This window comes from Buteo buteo, chromosome 24 (assembly GCF_964188355.1).
Source record: "Buteo buteo chromosome 24, bButBut1.hap1.1, whole genome shotgun sequence".
Classification (NCBI taxonomy): domain Eukaryota; kingdom Metazoa; phylum Chordata; class Aves; order Accipitriformes; family Accipitridae; genus Buteo; species Buteo buteo.
In genome coordinates, this window is record NC_134194.1 from 7283190 (window position 1) to 7307916 (window position 24727).

The 24727-nt window shown below is 50.7% G+C and overlaps 1 protein-coding gene across 1 annotated transcript in view; it reads right to left on the minus strand.

Moving 5' to 3' along the window:
* Positions 1-4895: 4895 nt before the first annotated feature.
* FAT2 (FAT atypical cadherin 2) overlaps positions 4896-24727 on the minus strand; it is a 59716-nt gene continuing 39884 nt past the window's right edge. Inside the window, exons 13-24 of the mRNA XM_075056717.1 lie at positions 24245-24478; positions 23055-23444; positions 21495-21709; positions 20731-20868; positions 19933-20076; positions 19030-19227; positions 17131-17938; positions 16197-16342; positions 12441-12882; positions 9741-9894; positions 7272-7864; positions 4896-6434 (exon numbers count right to left, since the gene is read on the minus strand). Coding sequence (XP_074912818.1) covers positions 5902-6434; positions 7272-7864; positions 9741-9894; positions 12441-12882; positions 16197-16342; positions 17131-17938; positions 19030-19227; positions 19933-20076; positions 20731-20868; positions 21495-21709; positions 23055-23444; positions 24245-24478 — 3995 coding nt within the window. The 3' untranslated portion in view covers positions 4896-5901. The remainder of the gene's footprint in view (positions 6435-7271; positions 7865-9740; positions 9895-12440; positions 12883-16196; positions 16343-17130; positions 17939-19029; positions 19228-19932; positions 20077-20730; positions 20869-21494; positions 21710-23054; positions 23445-24244; positions 24479-24727) is intronic.

A 24727-nucleotide genomic window follows, 5' to 3' on the forward strand; every position in this document is an offset into this window, starting at 1 on the left:
AGAGCCTTTATGGGCTTGCTGGGCTTGGCTCTTCTCTCTGCCCCACCAAAGCTGTGCCTTGGCTTCTTGGCTGTGTCCTGGGACCCAGCAGCCTGGTTTATGCCTAAAATGGGGCTGCAGCTGAAAAAAGAGCCTGGCATGTGCTGATGGCCACAGTGTGGTGGATGCTGAGCTGCTGCTGATCCACCCAAGAGATCAAAGGAGGAAAAGCCAGCCCATGCTCAGAGATGGCTGGGTGCCATGCCAGCGTGGCTGCAGCTCGGCTTATCCTTACACTGCTGAATAATTCATGCCATTGCGGTGTGTCATCAGCAGGGCTGTTTGGGTAATCAGTGCTAAAAAAAGTTAATCTCTTGAAGCCGTGGCAGAAAAGTCTCCTTAAAGTATGCAGACTGATGGGGAGTGTGGTTGCTGGAGGGGGATCCGAGGCCACCTGAACCCCAGGGTGGGAGGAATGGCTGAGCACAGGCAGCTCCTGGTGGTTGGGGTATTTCTGACTCTGGAGAGTCACCATGGCTGGATCCACGACCATCCTTTCCTTCCAAGGGTTGAATACTGCAGGGCTGCACCCCTTCTATGAAATGGCTTTACTAAGGCTGCCCTCTCCCAGGTGTCACTTAGCAAAGCATCGTCTCTGTCGCCCTTGCCCTCCCCTGTGCTGTGGCTGCCAGCCGAGGAGTCCCTAGGGAGTTAAAAGTCTAAAGGAAAATATCGTCACTGTTATTTGCACTGCTTCTGATGCTGGGAAGAGTAATTTGGGTTTGCTTTATGGGAAAAAGCGGTGCATTTTGCTGAGAAACTGTGGCAATCTTGGAGCAAGGGTGGGAAGCCAGCAGGGTGACAGCCCGGCCACCCCTCGGAAACCTGCCCAGACCTGGAGCCAGCAGCAGTGGTGGGTCCCCACTATGATACCACTTGTGCCAGGGCTCATGCCATCCCACTCTGCTGAATGCGCCGGAAAGCTAAGGCACAAACTGGGATTTATGAGCAGAAAACAGGGGCAGAGCAGGCGAACCCCATCCTTCCCTTTGGCCATAAGAAAATGCTGCTCCTCCAGCAAGCCCAGGGATGGCAACCTACTCTTCACAATGTCCCATCAACATGCAGGGGGGTGAGCCTGCTCTGGGGACCCATCTGCATTTAGAGTTTTATTAAAAATAGCCACAGGGAACTGCAAAGTTCACAAACCCATCCCAGCAGAGGAAAGCCGAGCTGGGGACCTGCATAATTGCAGCCAAGTGGTCCCTCCCTTGGCTTTAATTTGGGATTAACCCCAGCTGTGGTGGGAGGTTTGGTTGTGCCAGGTGATGCTCGTCCTGGTGCCGGCGGTTCAGGCAGGAGGGATGCTATCCTTCTCTTCCCTTCTCAGCCTCTCTGTGTGATGAGCCCCCCTCCAGCCAGCAGGTAGGGTGCTGTGGTATCCCAGGGGTGTTTTGGGGAGCTGGGTGAGTCCCTGGTTTGGGACATGGAGCTGTTGACAGGATTTGCAGCCCGAGGTGCTGGGGCAGCATAAAAGTTGTGTGGTCAGACTGGGGGTTTGGAGCTGTGTGCTGTACTGGTGGGTTTCCTTTCTCTTGCTGCTTGTGCTGCTCATGCTGCTCTTGCCCAGAGGCAGCCCTGGTCCAGGTCTTGGGCCTGGCAGAGATGTTGCTGTGTTCTGTCTACAAAGTGCTTTAGCGTAGTAGGGTCATTGAGGCCTTGGGAGGTCTCTCCTCCAACTTTCTCCAGCCTGAAGCAAATTTTGGAATTACAAAAAAAAGCTCTCGTTGCTCTCGCACCTCCCCCAGGATCTCTCCTGTGTTTCTCCACACAACCCACTGATGTCTGGGCTTAGAAAAGCTGTGCCCAAATTGATGTGCAGGGATTGTGCTCTTTTAGTATGGAAGTGTTGAGAGGGATTTACCAAGTAAATCCAAACAGCTAAAATATCAGTCCTAATCCATGCAGGGACTGAATTGTGCTGAGCAGAGCTGGCTCTCAAAGAAGGAGGCTGTATTCTCTTGCAGACCTCAGGGTAACTCAGGACACGGGGCAGCTGGCCATGGGGCTGGTTTCGGTTCCATCTGGACTGTCCAGTGAGAACGTCCCTGTGCATCCCAAATGGAATCCCCCTTCCCCGATTTTGGTCCCAGAAGGGGATGTGAATAGCGTTTTTTTCACATCTGCTTGTTGTCTGAGCCAAGCATATCTGTCTGGGTATCCCAAGCCTCCCTGTGTTTGTGCCCTTTCTTGTGTGCCCTCCCCCAGTTCAGCACGAAGGCACCCAGCAGTCGAGAGAAAGCCAAAAAGTTGAAGCTTGGGTCAATAAGCACTGGGAGTTTCTGGGATGGGGTTGGTGGGAAGTGTAATACTGGTGAAGTTGGGGGCTGTGGTGGGTGTTTAAGACTCGGAGATATCGCTCCACTGGTGCCTGGGAGTGCTGCTGTATGGACAGGTCCTTCTGAACCTCCCAGGCACAACCCTGGTGTGTTCCTAGTGCTGCTGCAGCAAAAATGCAACGAGAGCATTTCAGGAAATGATTTCTGTTTTATTCTGGTCTGGGGAGAATGAGCAAACGGGAGATCTCACGTGTCTTTGCTCTTAGGAGCAACAAATGAGGAACAGGTAAACTGGGCCTGCATGAATTTGTGGTGAAGGCTGTCCCACCCCATCGGCTATAGGTGCTTGGCTGCCACGGGGGGAGAATGTGGCTTCCTCCTTGGCCAGGAAGACATCTGGGGGGTCTGAAGCAAACTTCTGCGTGCATCCACCTATTGCACCCAAACAGTGGTTCAGGGCTCCCGGATGATGCTCTGCTCCTCGTTGTGAGCAAGAAATTGCGTGATCTGCCCTCCTGCCCCTGTGTGTTAGTGCTCTGAGGTGTTCCCACTTGTACTGCCTGTATTTCCTTTCAGCTGCTGTATAATACACTTACAGACACACAGGATGGGCTGATACGCACCAACGTGCTACTCCCTTGCCCTAGCGTAGCATGCTGGCATCTTCCCGACAGGGCTGTCGAATAACTGAGTGTTTTGCCAGTATTTCTCCATTGCCATCTGGGCCATGGCATAACTGCTAGATGCTCGTGTGCAGCCAACATATATGCATCTCTGGGCACAGTGTGGCAAGGGAAACATAAGAAGGTGCTTTGTCCTGCACGATTCTCTGAAGACCTTGGAAGATGTGTCTTGCCCTTCTAGGTGCTGCCGCCCAGCTGAGCATGAGGCCTCGTGTTGTGCTGTGGGGTGAGCAGGATGCAGTAGCAACGGGAAAGGATAGCAAAGAGGGTTGGGGCAGGTTATCTGGGGGTCAAAATACTTTGTTCCATGTCTGCAAACAGGATTTTGTGTTTACAACCTCCCGTTGCCTTGTGGTGGTTGTTCTGCTGCAGAACAAATAGTACAGGATTAGGAGGGAGGTTTTCCGAAATGACATGTGGATCTCTTTGAAGGCCAGCTGTGGCTTAGGCTCACTTGTGATCCCTGGCCATAAAATCCATTCAAAAGGTTGTGTAAAACTTACCTTCCTTTGTGGTCACAGGTGCACACACAACTCAGGTGGCTGGAGACGGAGGTGGGAACATTTATCTCGCGCACTTGTTGCAAACACAAGGGAAGGAGTCCCTATGGCTGGCCAGCCCTCTGCTATGAGGAGGACAGAGCCGACACATTGTTCCATACCTGCCCTCACTGCTGTCCAGGGGTCCGTTGTACCAACGTGGACCCTCATCACCATGTTAACCAAGGGGCCGAGTCTGGGGAGTCTAGAAGCAAACCTCTGTGTGCACCCACCTGCTGGTGTGGCTGGGGTCCTGCCTTTCCCCCCGAGCAGGCTGATCTCCGGGCAGGGGACACTGAGGCACTGCCCTGGGCTGGGACGGTTCCCCCCTCGTTGATCACTGGTGGGGTCACTTGGCCCCCACAGCATTTTGCCCCATGCAGATGTTGGCCCTTGGAAGCATTGCTTCCCCGGTCCTCCCTTTTTCTGTCTCCGTGGTGATAGCTAATGACATCACTGACACTCAAAGCATTGCTGAGCTTTAGTGACGTCATCAGCTGTTGCTGGGGGAACTGTGAGATGGACCGTGCTCTCCAGCTGACGGCGAGCCCTTCCAGAGGAGACTGCCTGGGGAGCGTGGGGGAGTGACAGCAGTGACGAGCCTGCGGTTTTTGGTGAAAAAAGTCGTCAAAGTGCATGGGAACTTGGAGAGGTAAAACAGGCAGTACTTCGTGGGGCTGGGGGGGGGACTGGTGGGTGCCAGAGGAGCGGCAAGCAGCCCTGATGCCCAGGGGATGCTCGGGCAGGGGAGTGGGGCTGTGGGTAGGGTCTACAGGTTCTGGGGCTGGCTGCTGTGTCCCACAGGGTCCGTGCTGGGCGTTTTAGGGAACTCTCTGCAGATATGCTTGAGTCAGGGGTGTTTTCCAGGTTAACTGGGTAATAGTCGTCCCCTTAAGGGCTGTGGCTTTACTTTCAGAAATGAAACTAATTTCTATTTTCCCAAGGGTGTTTGGCTGGGGATGGGAATCGAGGCAGGGCTTGGATTTGGGTCCTTTCAACCCTTTTGCTGCTGAGCTAACACATATAGGAAGAAGCTCTTGCCTTCCCAAAGCAAGGCAGGCTACCGTGGGTTTGCCTCCTTCTTCTGGCTCTTGTAGGATCCTCAAAGATGCATTGAACTTGCTGTCTTGGTAGTTCTCTGAAGGCTCAAGAGGCTGGGGGTGCTGGTGTCCAAAATCAGCTGTTACTCCCTGGGCTGCCCTTGGCTGGAGCTAGGCAGGGATGTCCTGTTTATAAGGGAATCCTTGAGTTATTGGATAAAATCATGATAGTAAAAAAATCCAAACTCTTTTAATACTTTCCAAAAATCAACAACAAAAAAGTTACATCAAACAACCAACCAAAGAAAACCTCTCACGAAGAAACGATACATTTCCAAGCACAAGGACATACAGGCAAACCCACGCTCAATAGCCTTGGGGCCCCGACTCAGGTAGGAGATGCCACGTGGTGCTGGCCAGTCTTTCTGGGATACACCGGGGAGCCCCAGCTGCGTGGCAGGACCACGTACCACTGCATTCAGCATGGGACCACAACAGCCACGGGGACGTGTCTGTACTCACATCCTCGGGGCAGGGTCTCCCTTACTCCAGTGAGCACAGCCCGGCTGGGCAGGGGTCTTGCTTTGTTGCTAGCTGCCCTGTTTGAGTCTGTGGGTGGCTCCTGGTGTGATGAAACTTGTCGCTTGGTTTTTCTACAGAAATGGACTTTTTTTTTTTTCTTTTTTCTTGGACTTCCGTTGGCCAAGTGAGGGATGTACTGATGGGACCAGCTGCGTTCCCTCATCTTTCTCCCTGCATTGGGGAGCAGACACGGAAGAGGGTTTGCACCAGCTGATCCATTCCACTGGGCAAACTCTTGGCTTGATGCAAGCCCTCGGAGCCAGAGCTGGGGGCAGGGAGCCTCTGCTGTCCCACCTGGGACACTCCCAGGCTGTGCATCGCTAGTCCTTTCGCACCTTCTCCACCACGACCGCTGCCATGCCTGCAGTGCTTGCCCTCCTCCTCCTCATCATCCCTGTGACCAGGGAGCCCGGGGTGGGAGGAGGTGGCATGCTGCGGTCCTGCGCGGTGTTGGAGGAAGTCTCCTTGGCAAGGAGGCAGGTTAGTCATTGGCATCCCAGGAGCATCCTCCGTGTCCCGGCAGTGGCTGGAGCGTTTCCCCTCCGTTTGCAGCAGGAACGCCGTGGAGGGCAGCGGGGGGAAAGATCCAGCCAAATTACAACCCAGCCGTGCAGGGGGAGACGTTGCAAGCTGGGGGGTACAATACGTAAGCCTCCCTTCAGCGGCGCGTGCCAGCCCCCTGCGCACTGTTCCACGTGGAGACGCGCTTCTCTCCTCATCTCGAGAACGAGCTCCCCCGTTAAAACATCACCTCCTCGCAGCTCCCGTAGTCGCTCTCCACCATGTCGGAGCCCTCGTAGTTGGGGGGTGGAAGGGGCTGGGCTCGGATGCTGGGCTGGTGGCCCACCTCGCAGTCCGCGTAGGAGGGCTGGGCCACGCTCAGGCGCATGCTCACCCGCTTGTAGCCGGGGTCGGGCTGGTACGGGACACCCTCGCCCTGCACCAGTTGGGCTGGGTAGTAGCTGATGGCCGTATATTCGTTCTGGCACTGGGAGGCTCCCGTGTCCACGGGGCCGAGCGGCAAGAAGTCCTCCAGGTTCTGGTTGCTGTAGCGGGGTGGGATGGGGGCCCGCTTGTTGCTCTGGTCCAGCGGGAAGGGAAAGCCCCCGTAAAGAGCGACTGGCTCCGCATCCGCCGGTGGAGGGGGCGGCGGGGGGAGAGGAGGGTGGGAGGAGGACGCAGGGGGCCCTTGAATGATCTCGTAGTGGGAATACTCCTGGACGTCTGATGACAGGTACCGGGGAGGCCAGTAGGTCGTTTCTGCTGGGTAGACTGGAACAAAACAGAGTTGCATTAACTGTGGTTCAGGCTGTTGTTTCCCCTCTCTTGCCCTCCCGCTAATTCCTTCTGTAGACTCTGAGCCTGCAGGAGATGGGGCAGACCAGGGAAAAGAGGAGACATAGGAACAGGGGAGATGTAGTTGCTTCTTTGGGAATTGAAGGTACCTGAGGGCACCCCTGGCTGTGCCCAGGCAGTGTTCCCACCAGCCTTCAGACATCCTCTACTCTAGCACCCAAAAGACATGCTGCGCCATGTCATTCGGATGCAAAGAGCTTGCATGATGAAGGGATGGGGGCAGAGCAAGTGATCCACTGGATCTCTCCCTTTCCCTGTAGTTACTCTTGTGAACTCTCTTCTAACAGTGTACTTTGGTGATGAACTCCTGTGTGGAGAGAAAGCAGTAACCTTGCTGTCCGGAGCCAAGCAAGGTGTTCCCCTGAGGGTGCGATCCTTCTGCCTAGGAGCAATGATGCAAATGCCATCACTAAAACTCACGCTGACTTTTAGGACCTTAATTTTTTCCCCTTAGCTTCATTATTCTCTTTTATGGGGTCTTTTGACCCAGGGTGTGTGGGAAGCCAGGCTATGCCTTAATGGTTTCCCTGCTGACTGTGTACAAGACTGAGCAGGTTAAAGCTGAGAACTGGGATGTACTGGTGAGCAGGGAGGGAAGAGCCAATAAAGGACCTATAGCAGGACTCGGGCAGTGTTTGCCCGTGCTTTGCTTGGCCTTAACCGACACTGTTGGTCCCTCATGTTTGCAAACCTTAGATCCACTTCACAAGGGGAAGAGGGATGTGTAAGCAAGAAAAAGTTTTGGCTACTGACCCATCTCCTCCCTGGCCCAGGTGCACTTGATGAAGGACTCATTGTCGGAGTTGGAGGGGGGTGCAGCGGGGGGCAGGTTGGGTGCCACGCTGCACACGATGGTTCCCCGGTGCTTTGGGGTGTTGGCCGAGTTGAAGGTGACGAATTCGGGGCTGCTGGCGGGTTTGCGCTGCTCCGGCGTGGCGCGGTCTAGGTTGTTGTGTGCCGTGTCACTGAGGATGTTGAGCTCGATGGGTGGCACGGCTTGGGTGCCCACACCCACGCTCTTGGAGAACTCGCTCTTGGTGAGCAGGTCAGGGTCCTCCCGAGCCACGGGCTTGTGGGCCTTGGACCGCTGGCGGTAGCGCTTGCGGATGAACACAAAGGCCACGGCCAGGATGACCACCCCCAGCACGCCGGCTACGATCTCCGCAATCTCCTCGGGGCCCACCGCCCACTGCGTGGGCACGATGGCGGGGGTAATGATGGGCTGCGTGCAGTAGTCCCCCTGGTAATCCGACGGGCAGATGCAGCGGACGGAGCCCTGGTTGCTCACGCAGCGCCCGGCGTTTCGGCATGGGTTGTCTTTGCACTCCTCGGCCAGCTTCTCGCACCTGTGGGGAGGAAAGGTTGGAGACAAACGCCGTCAGCCTGGGGATGTAGGTAAAACTGCGTCATCCTGTTCAGGGCTCTGACTTACACCAGCCAAGGATGCTCCATCCTGGTCTGCGCTCCCTCCCTTGCTAGACTCATGCTACCTGCCTCTCCTGGCAGAGGACTGTGATCCTGGAGTATAAAATGATGCTTTTCAGGAGACCATATTTTATAGGATGTCCCTATTTTTCAGTCATGTGCAACACATTAAAATGGGGGGCTTCCTGCCTCAGAGGAGTATGTGGAGTTTCTAGGGCTAACACTGCATAGAGAGATGCTCCCATCATGTTAAATTAGGGAGCCCAGGGTCACTCTGAGATGTCTTAACCTCTTATGAAGACTCATATGTCCTCCAGGCTCTGTGGGGTCTTGGAATGATCTGTGGATGTCTGCAGGTTGCACCAAACATTTGGGGAACACCTAGCCTGAGAAGTGGTGAATGGGCATCCTTGTTGGAGAGGCTTTCTTGGCATTTAATGGAGCATCTGTGGAACCGAGACTGAATTTTTTATTCTCTGTCCTGCTCTACCCCACACAACCTAAATGTTCCCTAGCAGTACAGGGGACCTTGCCTTCCAACAGTAATGATCTCCCCATGCTAGGGAGAATATGCAATGCTTTGTTGGCTTTCCTGCCTTTTTTTTTTCTTGTTACAGAGCAAACTCTGTGAGATTTGGGCTCCTCTTGTTTCTTAGTGTTTTAGGATGTGTGAACTGGTGTGTGCAACAAGCACCTGCAGGCTCTGGCTGGACGACCGGTGATTTCAGATATTGCACTGCCACCTAATGCTCAGCTAGATACTTTTATTCCAAGAGTTGCATGAATTATCTCTGCCTTTGCGTTGATTCAAATCGGTGTTCATCCTGGCTAAATGGCTAAGGCAGAAGGATGAACTGGATGTGATGCTGTTTGAGCCTGTGCTGGGCATCTCTCATCTGGCTGGGCTGGAGGCAGAGCAGGGGGCTTGGAGGGGGTGCCTGGTTGCAGCGGGTAATGCTGAGCAGCAGAGCAGCCTCTGGGCCTGGGTTAATTCTCTAGCTGCAGATATTTCCAAGCGTGCACTGACATTTCATATATGAGAAATGTATCCAAGCTGTAACACTGATGGTGAGAACTTCAAAGCGATATGAGCCATAGGGTTCAGGGTCAAAGCCAAACACTCCGACACCTCGTGATATCGGGGATCCTTAGGCTATCTGACAGGAGAGGGGGAATGGCATCCTGCACCTGCTTTTCAGTGTAGCCCACTATCCTGAGCTCAGCGTTGAACTGGATGAATTGCAGCCATGACCTGGCACAGATCCTCCCCTTGGGTGAGCCCTGCAGAGCGGGGTCCTGGGCAGAAACAGCCCCTTTAGCACCCAGGGTGGGTGTCCCAGAGACTGAAAGAGGGGGCAGCTCACAACTGTGCCAGCCTTGGGGCATCCTCTTGCCCACCCAGTGCAGTGCCTGCCCGTACCTTTCTGCCAGGGTGCCCCCACCCCAGCCAAGCTCAGCTCACACAGCAAGGAGAGGCTTTGAACTTGCACCAAGCATAGCATCTGCAGGCATTCAAAGCATCTGTGAGGAGAGATTTTTCTTTTTTTTCCTGCTGCTCAGACAAGATGGGCACAGAGGGGCAATGACCACACGATGGCAGAGCTATTTATGTCCTGCTCTGCTCAGCTCTGCCTTCAGACACTTCCCTGCTGCAATGTTCAGCTACATGCAATTTGCAATTAATCCCAGAGTGTCTGGAACTGCTGAGCTCCAGAAATGTGCAATGCTCGTTGGTAGAGATCACGTTTTCAGCCCACCATGGGTGATGGCTTGTCCCGAAGCGCTCCCGGACCTTACCTTTCGCCCAGGTACCAGTCAGGGCAGTGGCAGGAGTAGCCGGTGGCAGAGAGGCTGCAGGTTCCCCCGTGCAGGCAGGGCTTGGACTCGCAGGGACTGTCCCCTAGCTCACAGTGCTCACCAGAAAACAGCCCGGGACAGATGCAGGTGTAACCTGGAAAGGGTGAAAGAGTGCCATACAGAGACCGTATCCGTACAGAAGAACTAGCAAGAACAGGGAGGAGCAGGACCTGGTGCTGATGGCTGGTTGAGCACAGGGGGCTCAATCCGGCTACCTAAGCATAGGTACTTGCTGCCACAGCAGGTGCTGTGGGACACCCAAACCGCCCATGGAGGGCTGGTGGGTACATTGCAGGACCTGGAGGCTGGGTGGTCACTCTGGAGCAAGGCAATGGCACTGGACAGCTATTTAAGCAACAAGTCAAGCCTGTCCTCTCTTGACACAGACCCTCTCCTGCCAGGAATGTGTTCAGGGCACAGCTTTATTGCATGGAGAAGCTGGGGGACAAATTCAGATTAAAGGAAGGGGAGCCTGGCTGGCTGATTCACAGTTTCTGACTCTGCTAAATGCAATCCTCTGTAACTTATTGTTCTCCGATGTCTTTGGTCCTGCAAGTTCTCGCGGTATGAAGCGCCTGTCTCAACATGTCGGATTTCTCTTGCCTACAGGAGGTGTCTGCTCACAGCCAGAGAGAAACCCGGCATAGCCGGGGACTTGGAGGGGGCTGCTGCTCTTTGCATTTTTGGCTGCTGTTTAGTGTAGCCCTAAGCATGGGAATGTCCCTGGCTGTGCTGAGCTCCTGCTAGTCACTCGGCTGGTGGTGCCATGCGGGAAGTTCAGAGCTTCCACCTTGCAGCATGCTTGAAAAGTCTTTGCTACTCATCCACAAGCTAAACATCCCTGCTTTAGAACACAGGCTGAACAAATGTAGACCTGTTTTCACGTGCGTTAGTGGTTGTACAAGAAGGACGTGCTGACACTCGCACAGCAGGTGCTGGACATTGCCCGTAGGGCTGCGTGTGCCCAAACGCTTGTGTTCCTGGATGCGGGGGTTCGCATGTGTTTGCACCTGTGGTCCTGAGTGCTGCGGCTGATGTGGTGGCTTGTCTGGCTTTGACCCTTTCTGCACAGATGCGTTCTCACGCGGCCACGTGGCTTACCCGGGCTCGCCTGCACAGACGTGTCTTTGCCTGTGCATGTAATCCCATGCCTGAGATCCCTGGGCAGAGCTTTGCGTAAACTCACGCTGCGTGCCTGTGGTCTCCAGGACTGAGCCCACAATGCTCAAGGAAGCCAAGCGCCCAGGATAACCACACAAACTAAATGTCCCTTGAGCAACCCCTTCCCTGAAGCAGTGTCCTGCATGTTTCTGCCTGTGGCTGTGTCCCACAGGCTCTTTCCTGGGCAGTTGGGCCATTTGCAGGAGAAGTTGATCACCTTGAAAGGAAACTATGGGAAGGGCACTGGCTGGTTATTAGTGAGGGAGTGATTTTTTATTTTTTTTTTCCTCCCTCCTCCAATTGTATGCTCTCTGTGAAGCAAGAAGGTGATGCCTTGACTTAAAGCAGAGATGAGTTTTCACCTCATGGGCTTTGAGCCCCTTCCAGCCCAGCCAGAGGGGTTTTTCTGTGCCGAGGGTTTCAAGGGTAAGGCTGAGACGTGAGTGCCAGCCAGGTTAACTGTTCAGTATAGATGCATCTTGTGTCAAACAAGTTCACCTGAACTAGGCAGCTGCTGAGTCGACAGGGCTGGGAATCTCATTCCCAGAGGCTGCGGGCAGGGCAGGAGGAGGTGTGCTCCCTCCTCTGTCCTCACTTACTTGCTGGGCAGGGTGTGGGCTTTGGCAACGGCCCCAAAGAGCACAAAGCTGCAGGAGGAGCTTCTGCCCCACGCAGCAGCCTGGAAAGCACCCCTCTGCCCCAAGGAAGGGCCAATGTGCAAACAGTATCTATCTTGATAGACCGAGTGTTACAGGGTGCAGCCATGCTGTGCTGGAAGCTAGGACGTGGGTGTAGGGCAGTGACACAAGGGTGGGCATCACTGGGAGCAGTTCCTCCCCTTGAGGCCACAGCAAACTAGCCCTGTCCCTGTGATCCAGCTCACTGTGGGGAGACCCTCTGATGGGAGGAACAGGGCAGCGGTGAGACGGTCTTGGGCAGAGCCTGGTATCAAACCTCTGTTGAGCATGTGCGCCCCGCGTTAGCCTGAGACGCTTGGATTTGAGCTTACGGTTTTCCCATATCCCTTCCCATAGCCCTGGGGAGTCACTGACTGCAGTGGGAATAGACCAAGATCTTGGCTTGTTTCTGCCCAGATATCATCGCTGCGTGATCCCATCTTGCCTGATTCCAGCCTTGCTAATGGCTCCTTAAGCAAAGAGGATGCAGAGGGGTGGGTGGAATTTCTATTTGCATTTGAGTTTTTGGCAAGGCTGCACTGCTTTCCTAGGTCATGCACACTCCTTAGAAACACCTTCCTGCCCTCCGGGCCATGGTCCGCTGGTGAGAGCCAAGATGATGATCTCATACCCCCCAGCTGCTGCTGACTGAGTCAGCCATCACTTGAGGTCCCCCGGGACAGGGGACCTCTAACTCTTCTCTGGAGTAGCCCCTTCCACGAGGATGAATGAAGAGGTTGCATCTTTCCCTCCCCTCGCTGCTTATTGCTCTCCTATTGCTCTGCATGGGATGTTCACATACCTCCTCTGTGAGTTTCGGAGCACATCCCGTTGTTGAGGCATGGGTTGCTGCTGCAGGCACCGGTAGGGGAGCAACATTGCTTTATCCCCACCTCTTCCATGACTTCCTTTGATTGCCCTTTCCCAGGCAGGAGAACCACTTCTCTGCCGTTGATTGCAACCACGTCCAGGCAGCCCCTGAACCCCCATGTGACTCTCTGGGACTGAGGTGACTGTCGGAGGCCCCCAAAAAGCAGGTCTCGTCGGCCCCGGGAGATACTACAGGTCCCCGGCAGCTGGAGAGAGGCGTTTCCCAGGCCATCGATGAGCAGGCGGACAGATGTATTCTTCACCTCCAGGAACACCGAGTGCCACTCGCCGTCGCTCACAAAACGTGAGGAGGAGAGGTTCCCGCTGTAGTTCCCCCGGCAGCTGTACCCAAGTTGAGGCACTCCATTAACCATCTGCAAAACATGTCCCAGGAGTCACGGTTAGCTGTGATACAGGGTGGCTGCTGCTCATGGAGGCTTTCAACACTTTCCAAGAATTAACCAGCTACACAAATGCAGCCCCTTTCACCCATATTAATCTATGCATGGATCAGTTAAAGCCTGTTTAAGTGACTGCAACCTCCTTTATTTTGCAAAATGCCTTCATCTCTCTGGCACAATTTCACCCGTGGTCCTTCCCTGCAACCTTTGACCAGTGTGCAGGGAGGGAAGCTCATTTTTCCACATAACAGCGTGCAGAGCCGTGTGATCATACTCCTGCAGCAGTTCGCCCCTTCTCCCCTCTTCCTGAGCCTAATCAGAGCCCTGGTATTCAGGCTATCCGTAACTCCATCACCAGTCACAGATGGACTCTTGTTCTGGGCCATGTGGCCTTTATTCTGTTCTCGCTGTCTCATTAGTGGTGGGGAAGGTGCTGGAGCAGTTGCCCCTTTGGCATGGGTGAGGGTGCTGAAAGGACCTCATCGAGGATAAGCACTGGTAGCTTTCTCTGGAGGAGGCAAGGAGAAGTTGGGAGGCAGAGAAAGGTATTACTGTTGTACCCAGCTCCTAACCAGCATGCTGGAAAGCCAGGCCAAAGCTGCTGATAGGTGTTGGAATCCAATCCTTGATCTCCAGCAGATGGGAGGGAGACAAGATACTGAGCTGCTAAAAGTGAACCACACCAGTGTGTTCTGCATTAAACTGGGACATCAGAACTTCCTATCTGTGGCCCAAGATTAATCTTTAAAAATCTTATGGAGGAAGGAGAAAGGAAAGGTTAGCTGTGTTGTTTCAGGGTGAAGTCAGGGGTAAACCTTCCTTTCACCTTTTTCTTCCCGGTGCTTTGTTGATAAAACCTCTCTCTCATAGAAGTCAAGAGCTTATGGAGAAGGAGAAAAGAGATGGAACAAAACATTCATGGAAAACCTGCAGAGCTTGCTACATAACATCAAGCAATTCATTCCAGGCAAAAGAGATCTCTATGGGGGCATTAGAGACAGCGAGGAGTAGTGATGTTTGGAAGAGGCTAGAAGAGGAGGAGTGATTACGGGCTACACTGAACTCTAGAGGAACCTACTATACAATATGATGGGGCTACACTGGATGGGTCAAAAGCAGAGCAGGACAACAGTTAACTCTTAGAGAAGCCCACAGTATGAATAAATCCCAGTGGGAGGAGAGAGCAACTGCTGAAAGAAGGAAGAACTAGATGCAGCTGGCACACGCCATGGAAAGGCCTCAGGGCAACATGTGTGTAAATCTCTTTGCACAATTGGCAAGTGCACCAGAGAACTTTGTCACTTCACTTTATCTGGAAGAATATGATTTCACTTCAGATGGGTCTGTAGATTGGGCTTATCAATTTCTGGGGCTGGGAGACAGCTGAGAACTCGATTCCCTGGAGCAAGAACTGACAGACTGCCAAGTCTTTCCCAGCTTGCCTGGTTTGCCATCCTCTTGCTGCAGCCTATTCTGAACATCAAGGGAGCTTAGTGGTTGGAAGGGCGATGATATGCATGCCCTTGGGAGAACTCATCCTCTTTACCAAATCTATGAACCATTGGTTATGATTCTTTGAAAGCTTTGGCTCACACCTAGAGTACTGCAGTCTACAAAGCTTAAAATCTTGAGGGTTTCCTTCAGTTTTTTCAGGCCAGATGGTCTAGAAAAGATTTGACCCCTGAGATATTGTTAATAAAGTGAGTCAGGGGAGAAATGATACACAGGCAACTTGATGGTGGAGGCTTTATGATAGTTTCCTATTGAAAAGCTTGCGGAGACATCTGGGTACAGGAGATGATGGACACACTGAACTCCATCAATAATGAATCTTTTCTGCCTTGACTTTGTGTGGTAGGCCTGGCTCAGTAGAGCTTCCTGCCATCTCATCCTTTCTGAACATCATCTGGAGTGCTGGACTCCTGCTGCTGAGCTACTTGGTGACTCTCCTTCCTAGAGACAGGGTAGAAAGCTAGAGACCCTTCTTAAGGAGTTTTTCTCATCAGCCCTTTACAAACACAGCTTAAAGTGACTCTCAGAGATGGGTACGGGACGTATGGATGATGTTTCTCTGCTCTTTCTCTTCAGGAGCGATGGCTGCAGCAGCAGGAGCTTGCAATATGTGCCATGGGCAGGTCTCTGGGTGTTGGCTGCTGTGCAGCTCCCTGTCTGTGTGGGTCTTTTCTAACAGCTGAAAGAGAAGTATTTCAAAATAGGAAGGTGAGGTTGTGAAACCATGAGAAGGGATGAGGGAATTCAGGGACAGGATGAGCACTTCCAGGTAGGTTACAGTGGATAGATCTCAACATGATTAGTCTCAGGGACAAATCTCTGTCAGCTGGTAAGTATGTCTTATGATCTTGGTCTCCAATTAGTCTGAATTTAATTGATGAGGAATATACAAAACCCCTATTCTTTAGTCATCTGCTGCTTGCCTTCTCTTGCCAAAGTGGAAGAGAGGATGATCTTTGAATGCTGGGTAGATTTGGTTTGCAGCCAGAGGGAGGAAAGCGATCGGACTGAGCTGTTCCTGGCTCTGCAGGTGTCTTAAACAGTGAAACCACCTGAAGAAAGTGGTTGAAAAAGAGTGGGGCATCGAGAAATAGCATTTAAGACTCCTGCTTTGTCTGTTCTGTCCGTTACTGTAAAGGACCTTTAAATTGAGGTCTATTTGATTAGATGCATGACCTGACTGGCATATGTTCTGATGCAGGTAAAGGCTGGTGATATCATTCCCAACCGCAGACCTCACCTGTGCCCTCCTCATCTCTACCCTGTTACCCCAGCCCTCTAGTCCAATGTGGCTGTCTCCTCTGTGTTGGATTGAGCCATACCGTGGTCTGGCAAAGGGTTTGTGTGTTTAGTGGGAGTGTGGCTCCACTCCTAAGGTCTGCGGGGAAGTATTCCCTTTGCTACACTGGAAGCAGATGGGTCTGGGGAAAATTCCATGTGGTAAATTGTTTGCGCTGAGTGGTGTGGTATAAGAGAGGATGGCGAAGCAAGCCATAAGGAAATACGATGATGTAGATCTATGATATGAGCATATGCTGCCTTCACACCAGAGACTAGCACATTCATTCACAGATGTAAAAGAAAATTCCCTAGCTGTGGCTGCAGCAATTGCCAAACTGTGCTTAGCTCTCACTTGGTCTTCCCAAGTCTTATCTTTAGCTAGATGAATTACTAAGGGTACATATTATTGCATCTTTTTTCTGTGATTCCCTTCCCACAAAGAGTAAGGTGGTTTTTTACGCTGGAAAGAAATCCCCATGTATTGCAACACATACCTCCAAAGTGGCATGGTCAGTCCCGTTAGCGTAGAACACGACAGCGTGCAGCTGGTGGGTCTTCAGGCGAAAATGCATGTGCCAGGAGCCGATCTGTGAGTGCTGGTACCAAATGTAGCTGTGGCCTCCAAACCTCACAGCTGTTCCTGGAAGGAGAATGAGCAAAAGGTCTCATCTTTGTCACACTTTGAGGCTATGGACTGTATCAAGCCTTGCCTCTTTTCCCAGCCTGACACCATAACTGTCCAGGAACAGTCCCAACCACAGCAACCAACGCTGCACTGCATGTCCCACAGCTCCCATTTGGAGCTCCCAGTATTTCTTCTATGTAATCAACTGTAAAACAATTCTGCAATAGCAGCCAGGCTATTTCTGTCCTATAGCACCTTCAAGGTGTCTTCAGCGTGGTCTACAACACCCTTGAATTTCCTAATCCTTAATAAGTCTTTATATTATTCTATGGTATCCCCTTACCATACCTGCCCAAGTCATGCTAACCTCTATCCCTGCTCCCTCCATTTATTTCTCAAAGTATTCTAGACTGAGTATAATGAATAAGTTTTATTTGGCTTTACTCAAATTTATCAGTTAGTCTGAGCTTTGCTGAGTCTAGGATCAACACAGGAGCTCAGAGATCAAAATTCTGATCACTTGAGAGCTTCGTTACCTGCTAGGTGTGGGTGACTTTTCATAATGAGCTAGATAGATGTTGCTGTTATTAAATGCTACAGGAGATTAATTATAAAAAAAAAAAGAAAAAACTATGTGAACCTTTCAAGCTCTGAGAATCTAGATTTGGCTTTGAAATTGCAGGCACAGTTGCTGGTTGTTGGGCAACCTAATTCCATGGAAAGTCCAGGTGCTTTACAGTGTACTGAAGGAAAACATGCGCTCAGGTTTATAGGGTGGGACACTGCCAGGAAGGATTGCTCACCGTTGCAAGAACAGATTTGCTCCAAGCTGTGCCGTGGGGTGAGGACGCTGAGTCGAGCAGTGCTGTAAGTAGACATCATGCCTGGATCCAGCTGAATGGTTTCCTTGCAGACACGATGGGCGCAATCTGACCCATGACATGGCACGTGAATTGCTTTCTTCATCCGGAGACCGACAAGTTGGTCCATCTCCCCAGCTGACACAGTGATCTTATTTGCAAGGACCCGAGGCTCATACAAGGAACCATGTGGCTCTCCAACAGCCAAGAGCAGGTCCACTCCATCAGAGGTAGCTGCAGGCTGTAAGCTGGCCATGTGGATGTTTTGGCGCCGGGTCACAAGGATGTTTCCCAGAAATCTCTGCAAGTTGCGCCAATGGTCCCCCACAAACTCCTCGGGGGAGAGGTGGCGGAAATGTAGCACCACCGCCTTGTCCAAGGCCTCCTGCGTGAAGCACCACACGTGGACGTTGACGCTGGTGGTGGCTGTGAACGTACCATCGCTGACCGTCACGTTCAGAAGATAGTGGCCGTGGGGAAGCTTGTCCCCAGCAATGATCTTCCCATCCGCAGCCCCAACAGAGAACAGCCCCTCCTGGGGCACTTCTGCCACCAAAGTGTACACCAATGTGTCATGGGGGTCTCGGTCCGTGGCGTGGATCTTGCCCAGAACGCCACCTCGGAAGGTTTCCTCGTTGGTGGTGATGAATATCTCCAGGGGAAGGGCTGAGGGGGCATACTGGCTCTGCTCAGTCACTTGGATATTTATAAATGCGGATGAGGACAGGGGAGGAATACCGCTGTCGGAGACCTGTCAAGGGAAACAGAAGGATCTGTAGTAGCCACATGTTGACTTACTGTCACCTTACCTGACTGGACGGGCTGATAAGGTCTTGCGAAGGAGAGTGCCTTGCAGGTAGCAATGGGTGGAAGCTGTCAGGCAGCGGGTTGGGAATGAAGCAGCAATGGGAAAAATTGGCAGCAGTGTTGGACCTCTGCCTGGAGATGGCCCCAGGGAAATGGCAGCATGCCTTCCAGCACGGAGACTGATTGAGACCTTCTGTTAGCGGTGGGGTCGTGCTTATTTTCACGTGCGCTCATCAGCAGCTGAGGCACACTTGACTGGCTCTGATTTCCTGAGGATTAATCATCTTTAGAGATGTTGCCAATCTTTGGGGGTTCCATGCGTAACTGAGTGTACAAAGATATAAGGCAGTTACGCACATCAACACGTTTGCTCACCTTCCGGACTACTTAAGCCCGTGTCCCACCTCTGACAATGTCTCTCTAGCATGAGTCAAGGAACCTCAAAATAGAAAAATGTGAATAAATCAGATTATTGCATAAGTTTCTCCCTAATCTTAGGCAGTTAGTGGTTGAGGTTTATAATGTAATAGTACCTAGCTTTTAGAACAACTACCATTACTGAAGAAGTATGTACTTTACATATTGTTATCCTTTTGTTTGTAATGGATTATCATTACTGATAACATTGAATATTAATTAATTCACTCTGCAACAATAGAAATCCTCTTTGAAGAGGAACTTAAACCACTTCTTAAATGACAAGGATACTTGGAGAAAGTTTGTAGGACCAGATCCAGGTCTCAGTTTAAACTGGAAGTCGCTAGAATGATGCTGGGAAAATCATCTGTCTAAGAAAAACAGTTGACAGAGTATTTCTCATGATCATATTATCTGACTTTATCAGCTGCCTCCTAGCTTCTTGTGGGCAGACTGTGTGGAGAAATGACCTCTGGAGCTGGCTCCAAACTGCATAATTTGTGCCTGGATTGGATTTCTCCAAAGCCAGAGACATTTCCATCCACCTGTGCCATCCTAATCTCATTTTGTTGCTACTTAATCTAGCTGGGGAATTCAGGACAGTAAGGCAGGCTCTACCTGGACTTGTAGTAGGTACTGTTCTTTTGTTCTTCTGTTCAGGATGGATGATGTTACCAGCAGACCATTTTGGGTGACATCAAAAGCCTTCCCATCGTTGCCCTGGGTGATCTGGAATGAGTACGGTGGTCCATTTTCTGGGGAGTCTCTGTCGCTCATAATCAACTCCAGGACACTTGTACCCACGGGAGCGTTCTCCTGAAATGGGGAAAGATGCTAATGGAGAAAGGGAAGCAAAGAGAAAAGGCCCAGGGGAACCCATAGTGCCCCTAGAGCTCCTGGATCAGGAACAGGGAAACAAATCCCATACCCCATGTGCATTTCTAGTACATGCAGACTGAGACTCTTGCCAGAAATGGCAGAGACCCAGTGGTGGCAGGGGACTCCCTTTCGTGGTATTACCTATGTGGCAGCTAAGCATATACAGTTGAGCTGATGCCCTTGCTTTCCCCTTGAGTCATGCCAGCACAAGGGAAGATGAAAGCGTGTTTTGTGTATGTTTCTTTCTGAGTACGTATAGGTGTTTTGAGTCCAAGCGACAACTGGGCTGTATCCAGCAGACATGATGATGCTTGACCATGTGCTTGGGTCTGCTCTTTATGTTGTGGTGTAGACATGGATGATTGCAAGGGAGAAATGGGTTGCAGGTCAGGCTTGGGAAGTGTGAAAAGCTCTGCGCTCTCTGTATGGAAAGGACAGGAGGTGCCTGAAGCTATTGGAAAGAGAAAATGGCATCTGCTGCAGAATATCTGCCCTGCAGATGCTACCAGTTCTTTGTGGCAGTGAGCATAAAGCAACAGCATGCTTCATCACTGCCTCACCCCTCTGCTCCCACAGCGGCCCATGCACGAGTATCTTAGTACCCCGAGATGGACTGGGAGAACAAACTGCCGCCTGGCTTACCTGCACCACCACGCTGTAGTTGAGCTGGAAGAACCGAGGAGGGTTGTCATTGACATCAGACACATGGACACGCACAGCGACGTCACTAAACTGAGCGGGGTGGCCGTTGTCTGTGGCTCGAACTGTCAGGGAATAACTGGGGATCTGGAGGATTTGTAGTGCATGATTACTTGGAGAAATGGAGGAATGGTGGTTTTTTCACATTGATGTTTTACTCTGCTGCAGCTTGTTGAAATGCTTGGGGCCATGTGTTGCACCATAACAATAGCTTTGCCCTTGGCTAAGGCTCTCCATCCATAAATCTCAAAGCACATTTCTAAAGAAAATCAGCCTCACAATAATTGCAAAGAATGGAAACAACTTGCCAAAGATGGATGAGACTAAGCTGAGCAAACGTCTGTCAACAGTGGTTTGAGCCGCTAGCATTTTATGAATGAGAGATTGTCCAGATGACCTTTCCATCTCCTCCCCATACCTGTTTTCTATAATGCTCTGATGCAGAGAAGCAGGAACCAACCTTGTTGGTTTCCAGTTTGGGGCTGACTCTCACCCAGCCAGCTTGAAGCACCAGTGGAGCAGACCAAAGCCCAGAGTTGTGACCACTGAAGGCTATATGGCTTTCACTAAAGCCCAGCCTTCCTACAGCATTATCTATGAGTCTAGAAAATGAATGAATGAAAGACTTGCCTTCTGCTTACAGTATTACAAGTAGATCATTCAGAAAACAGGAGGTATGCTCCCTCAGTCTTTTGGGGCACATCTGTTTTAGCCTTCCTGTTCCCATTTTCTTGAACTCACCTCCTCCCTGTCCAGATGCTTGGCGATGCTGATTTGCCCACTTTTGGGTTGAATGGTGAAATGTCCCAGCGGGTTCCCTCCTACGATTGAATATGTGATCTGATTGTTCATTGCTCCATCCAGGTCATCAGCTGACACCTGTTAGGAGAAAAAAAGCTAGGAGCCCTGGCCCAAAAAGGCCTTGCCATGGAGGAACGGGGGCAGGACCTCCTTGTCATTTATGGGTATTGGTTTGAGCTTGCCTCAAATGAGGAGGAGGAAGGAAGGTGGTTTACGTAAGTGTCATTCATTAGTTTTTTCAAGACAAAACTCAACACAGCTACACCAATGGCTTTCTCCCTGTCCCTTTCCTGATTTTACCACCCTTGTGATGGTAACAGGCTGGGCAGGGAACTTCACGTGGAAATACCTTGGGCTATGCTATTCTGCCCAGGGAAGTCTCTGCCTTCCCCAGGTTGCAAGGGTATTGGCCTTCTGCAGGCATTTTAGCTCTCTTGGGAGGTCCCCAAAGCTCCTGAGCCCCCCTTAGGTATCTCAAGCTTTCACTTAAAGATGTCTTATAAGGCAAAGTGTTCTCCCTGTCTATGGAGTGTCAGGAATTCTGGCAATCATCCTTTTTAAAAGTTGTGCTTAAATCTTAGATGTTCAGTGTCATAAACCTACTGAGGTGGCTGTGTCCAAGGAAAAGTAAAATGCAAAAGTAAATAATGCATAGCACAAATAAAAGAATAGATAAAGACAGCTGGCCTGGTTCCTAATCGTACCGTGAGGATGATTTCTCCAACTGCAGCGTCCTCTCGGATATCAGCGAAGTAAGGGTCTTGGATGAACTCTGGTGCGTGATCATTGATGTCGGTTATGTTGATCACCACCATGGTCACATCGCTGAGAGAAGCTGAGCCCTTCCTTGTGCCCTCGATGGATAAGTAATACTCATGACTTGCTTCAAAGTCCAAGCTCCCATTTATGTATAAGGCACCTGCATTGGCCGATGGATAGAAAAGGACAGAAGACACTTTGAATGAATGGCATGTGAGGTTTCTTGGAATACTAGAGATATACTGAGACAATTGCCAAACTGCCAGCTGAAAAGGTGCTGTTGACTTAACTTTGACCTTCTCTGGTTAAATCAGGATACTGAAGGTCATGGCATCACATAAACTATGATAGAACTGATTCTGCTATAACCTGCCTCATTCTGGTACCAAGTATTTGAAGAGGTGAAATAAACTTTCACTCTGAAAGGTACCCAGGAATGTTGATTGGAGGGGATCTGGGACAAAATAGGATGAGAGTCCAACAGTGCTATTGAAAGCTGTGACCAAGGCAGTAGTAGAGCATCACTGAAATGCATCATAGGTAGGATGAAAAGGTGTGAGATGTAGATGCACAGTTGTACAGGAAAAAAGGTGTGTGGCAAGATGCTGTGATTTGCAAGTGAGGCTTGGGATACAACACAGAAAGGAGGAGGTTGTTAATCTCAAAAAAACAAGTGAGGAACATGGACTGAGGACATAAAGTGAAAGGAAAAAAAAGGGGAGGGACACAGAATGCTTTCCTGTGTTCAGCACTGAAACAGTCACAAAATTATTCCCTTGAAACGACACTGTTCTGTGTCTTTTAAGACATACAAACTAATAAGAAGATTGGTGTGGAAGAATTAGCAAGAGCTTTGGGGACAGAGAAGCTGAGGAAGGTGCCATGGATGAGGATGTTACAGCCAAGGGCAGAAGACCATTGATGACACAGTCAAAGGCTTGTTTCGGGTAGTTAACGTTGGCCTTCTGATAACAGCTCTTATCAAATCGCTGTGCAAACAGAGCAGTGCTTTATTTGGCTAGTAAACCTGGCTCAACACCCGCTTATGGTTAACAGATTGATATTATCCACATTCATTGAGTGCAACCTAATAAAGCTGCCTCTTACGCTGGGCTGCAGGTTCCTTGTGGGATCAGGATGGAGACACTTTTTAAATGAAGTGTCTTTAAAAGTGGTTTTTTTTAACCTTCTCCTGCATTTTGAAGTGGAAAAATTTCCCCATCCTGTTGTCTATATATCTGTCATTCCCATGGATGTGTCTCAGGTCCCAGACACATAACAGGAATCTTTCCATTAATTTCAGTAAGATTTGGATCACTCCTTAAGTGACTTGGCTGGCAAAATTTAGGGTAGAAGAGAAGACTGTATTCCCTACCCTTGTGCTGGCTAAAGACAGAGGGGAGCAGAAGTGCAAGCCAAATGGAGAAGAACCAGAGAGGACACATAGAAGGACAGACTTTGATGTTGGGTCAAGCTGGACCTGCTTGGGCACAAGATTGTCTTACCTGTGTTTGAGTTGAGCTGAAATTTCCCATGGTCGTTGCCATTCACAATTTCATACTTGATCTCTGTGTTTTCTGCATTGTCCCTTGTCAAGGCTGACAAGTTGAGAACCTCTGTACCCACAGCCACGTCTTCTTTTACCATGGCCACATATTCAGGGGCCAGGAAAACAGGCAGGTATTCATTTAGATCCACAACGGAGACAGTGACAGTGCCAAGAGCAGAGAGGGGCTCTGGGGTACCCCGGTCAGTAGCACAGACTGTCAGCTCAAATGCTGAATGCTGCGAATCCTTCAGAGGCTTTTCCAGACGGATCACCCCTGTGGTTTCCTCAATTGAAAAGTGTCCATTGGCAGAGTCAAACAGAGAATAGACCACCTCAGCATTGAGACCTGGAAGAATAAAGGACAGGCTGCATTAATTCATGGGCAGGGATGTTGTTGGTTTTAATTTTTCTTTTAATCCATTAGAACTATGTGTACTTAGTGACCTTAAATTCCTAGGGAAAATGGAGGCTGTATGAACAGCAGGTGTGCCCCTGTCCATCTGTAGGTTCGGACATCTAGCCACCCTCACCATCATCCATCAGCATCACCTGTCTGTATTTAGTGGTGCTTCCCATTTTTAATTCCTTTGTTTTTAAACATAATTTCCCTTCATATCTGCTTCCAAAGCAGATAAATATGATCTTGCTTCTCTGTTACTGTAAATTCAGTCTCTGCTGGAGATGTTTATTGAAAGCTCCTTTCTTAGGAGCCTTACCTATGTTTCTGAGAACCTTTGTGTCTTCAGAAGGACCTCTCCATCCATATCATCTACCCCATCCAGATCTAAAGTTCCTTTTATCCTTATTATGCTCATTCTCGATCTCCATCCTTAGTAAAGTTTCTGTCCGGTTTGGATCCCAGACAAAGTGTGTCACAGTTTGCTCTGTGCATCACAGTTACAGGTACTGTGTGTGTCCTCAAAGTCTGTCCTTGTGTGTTTCTGCAGATATCGCACTTCTTACAGGGTCACAAAAATGCTGATGCCAGCCTGCTAGTCAAGAACATGTCAGCAATGAGATCCAGGCACATCTTTGCCAAGATTCAGTCATCTATGCCCATTGCTGTAGCCCTTCCCTAGGTTTCAAAGGTTTCTATTCAGGGTGAAAGATGAACTCTACTAAAAAGTAAATCCCATTCTGACTCACCTTCATCAAGGTCCCTGGCAGCAACCACGGCGATGGGTGTCTTTGTTGTGGTGTTGTCAAAAACTGCCACGGCGCAGTGACTGGGGAAGAATCTCGGTGCGTTGTCGTTCGTGTCCTCTATAATCAGTGTTATATCTGCCTGGCAGGAACGGCCTCCGCCATCAGTCGCTTTGGCAACAAGGTGGTACGTAGGTTTCTGTTCACGGTCGAGAGGTGCAGATGTGGTCAGTTCCCCTGTTGGAAAGAACAGGAGATGGTCTTGTCTCCTGCAACAGCAGCCGCAGCCTAGGAGAGCTCAGAGAGGTTCAAGCACGCTGCCTTCCTGGATGAACCGTGGGAGACAACAGACCAGGTTTGAACACCATTTGTAATCCAGCTAATAGCGGTGATGTGTCCACACCACATTGCTCGGGGCTATTCTCGGATCCCTGGCAAGGCTTGGCACGGGCAGTCCTGCAAGTCGAGCTGAACTTCATGCAAGGG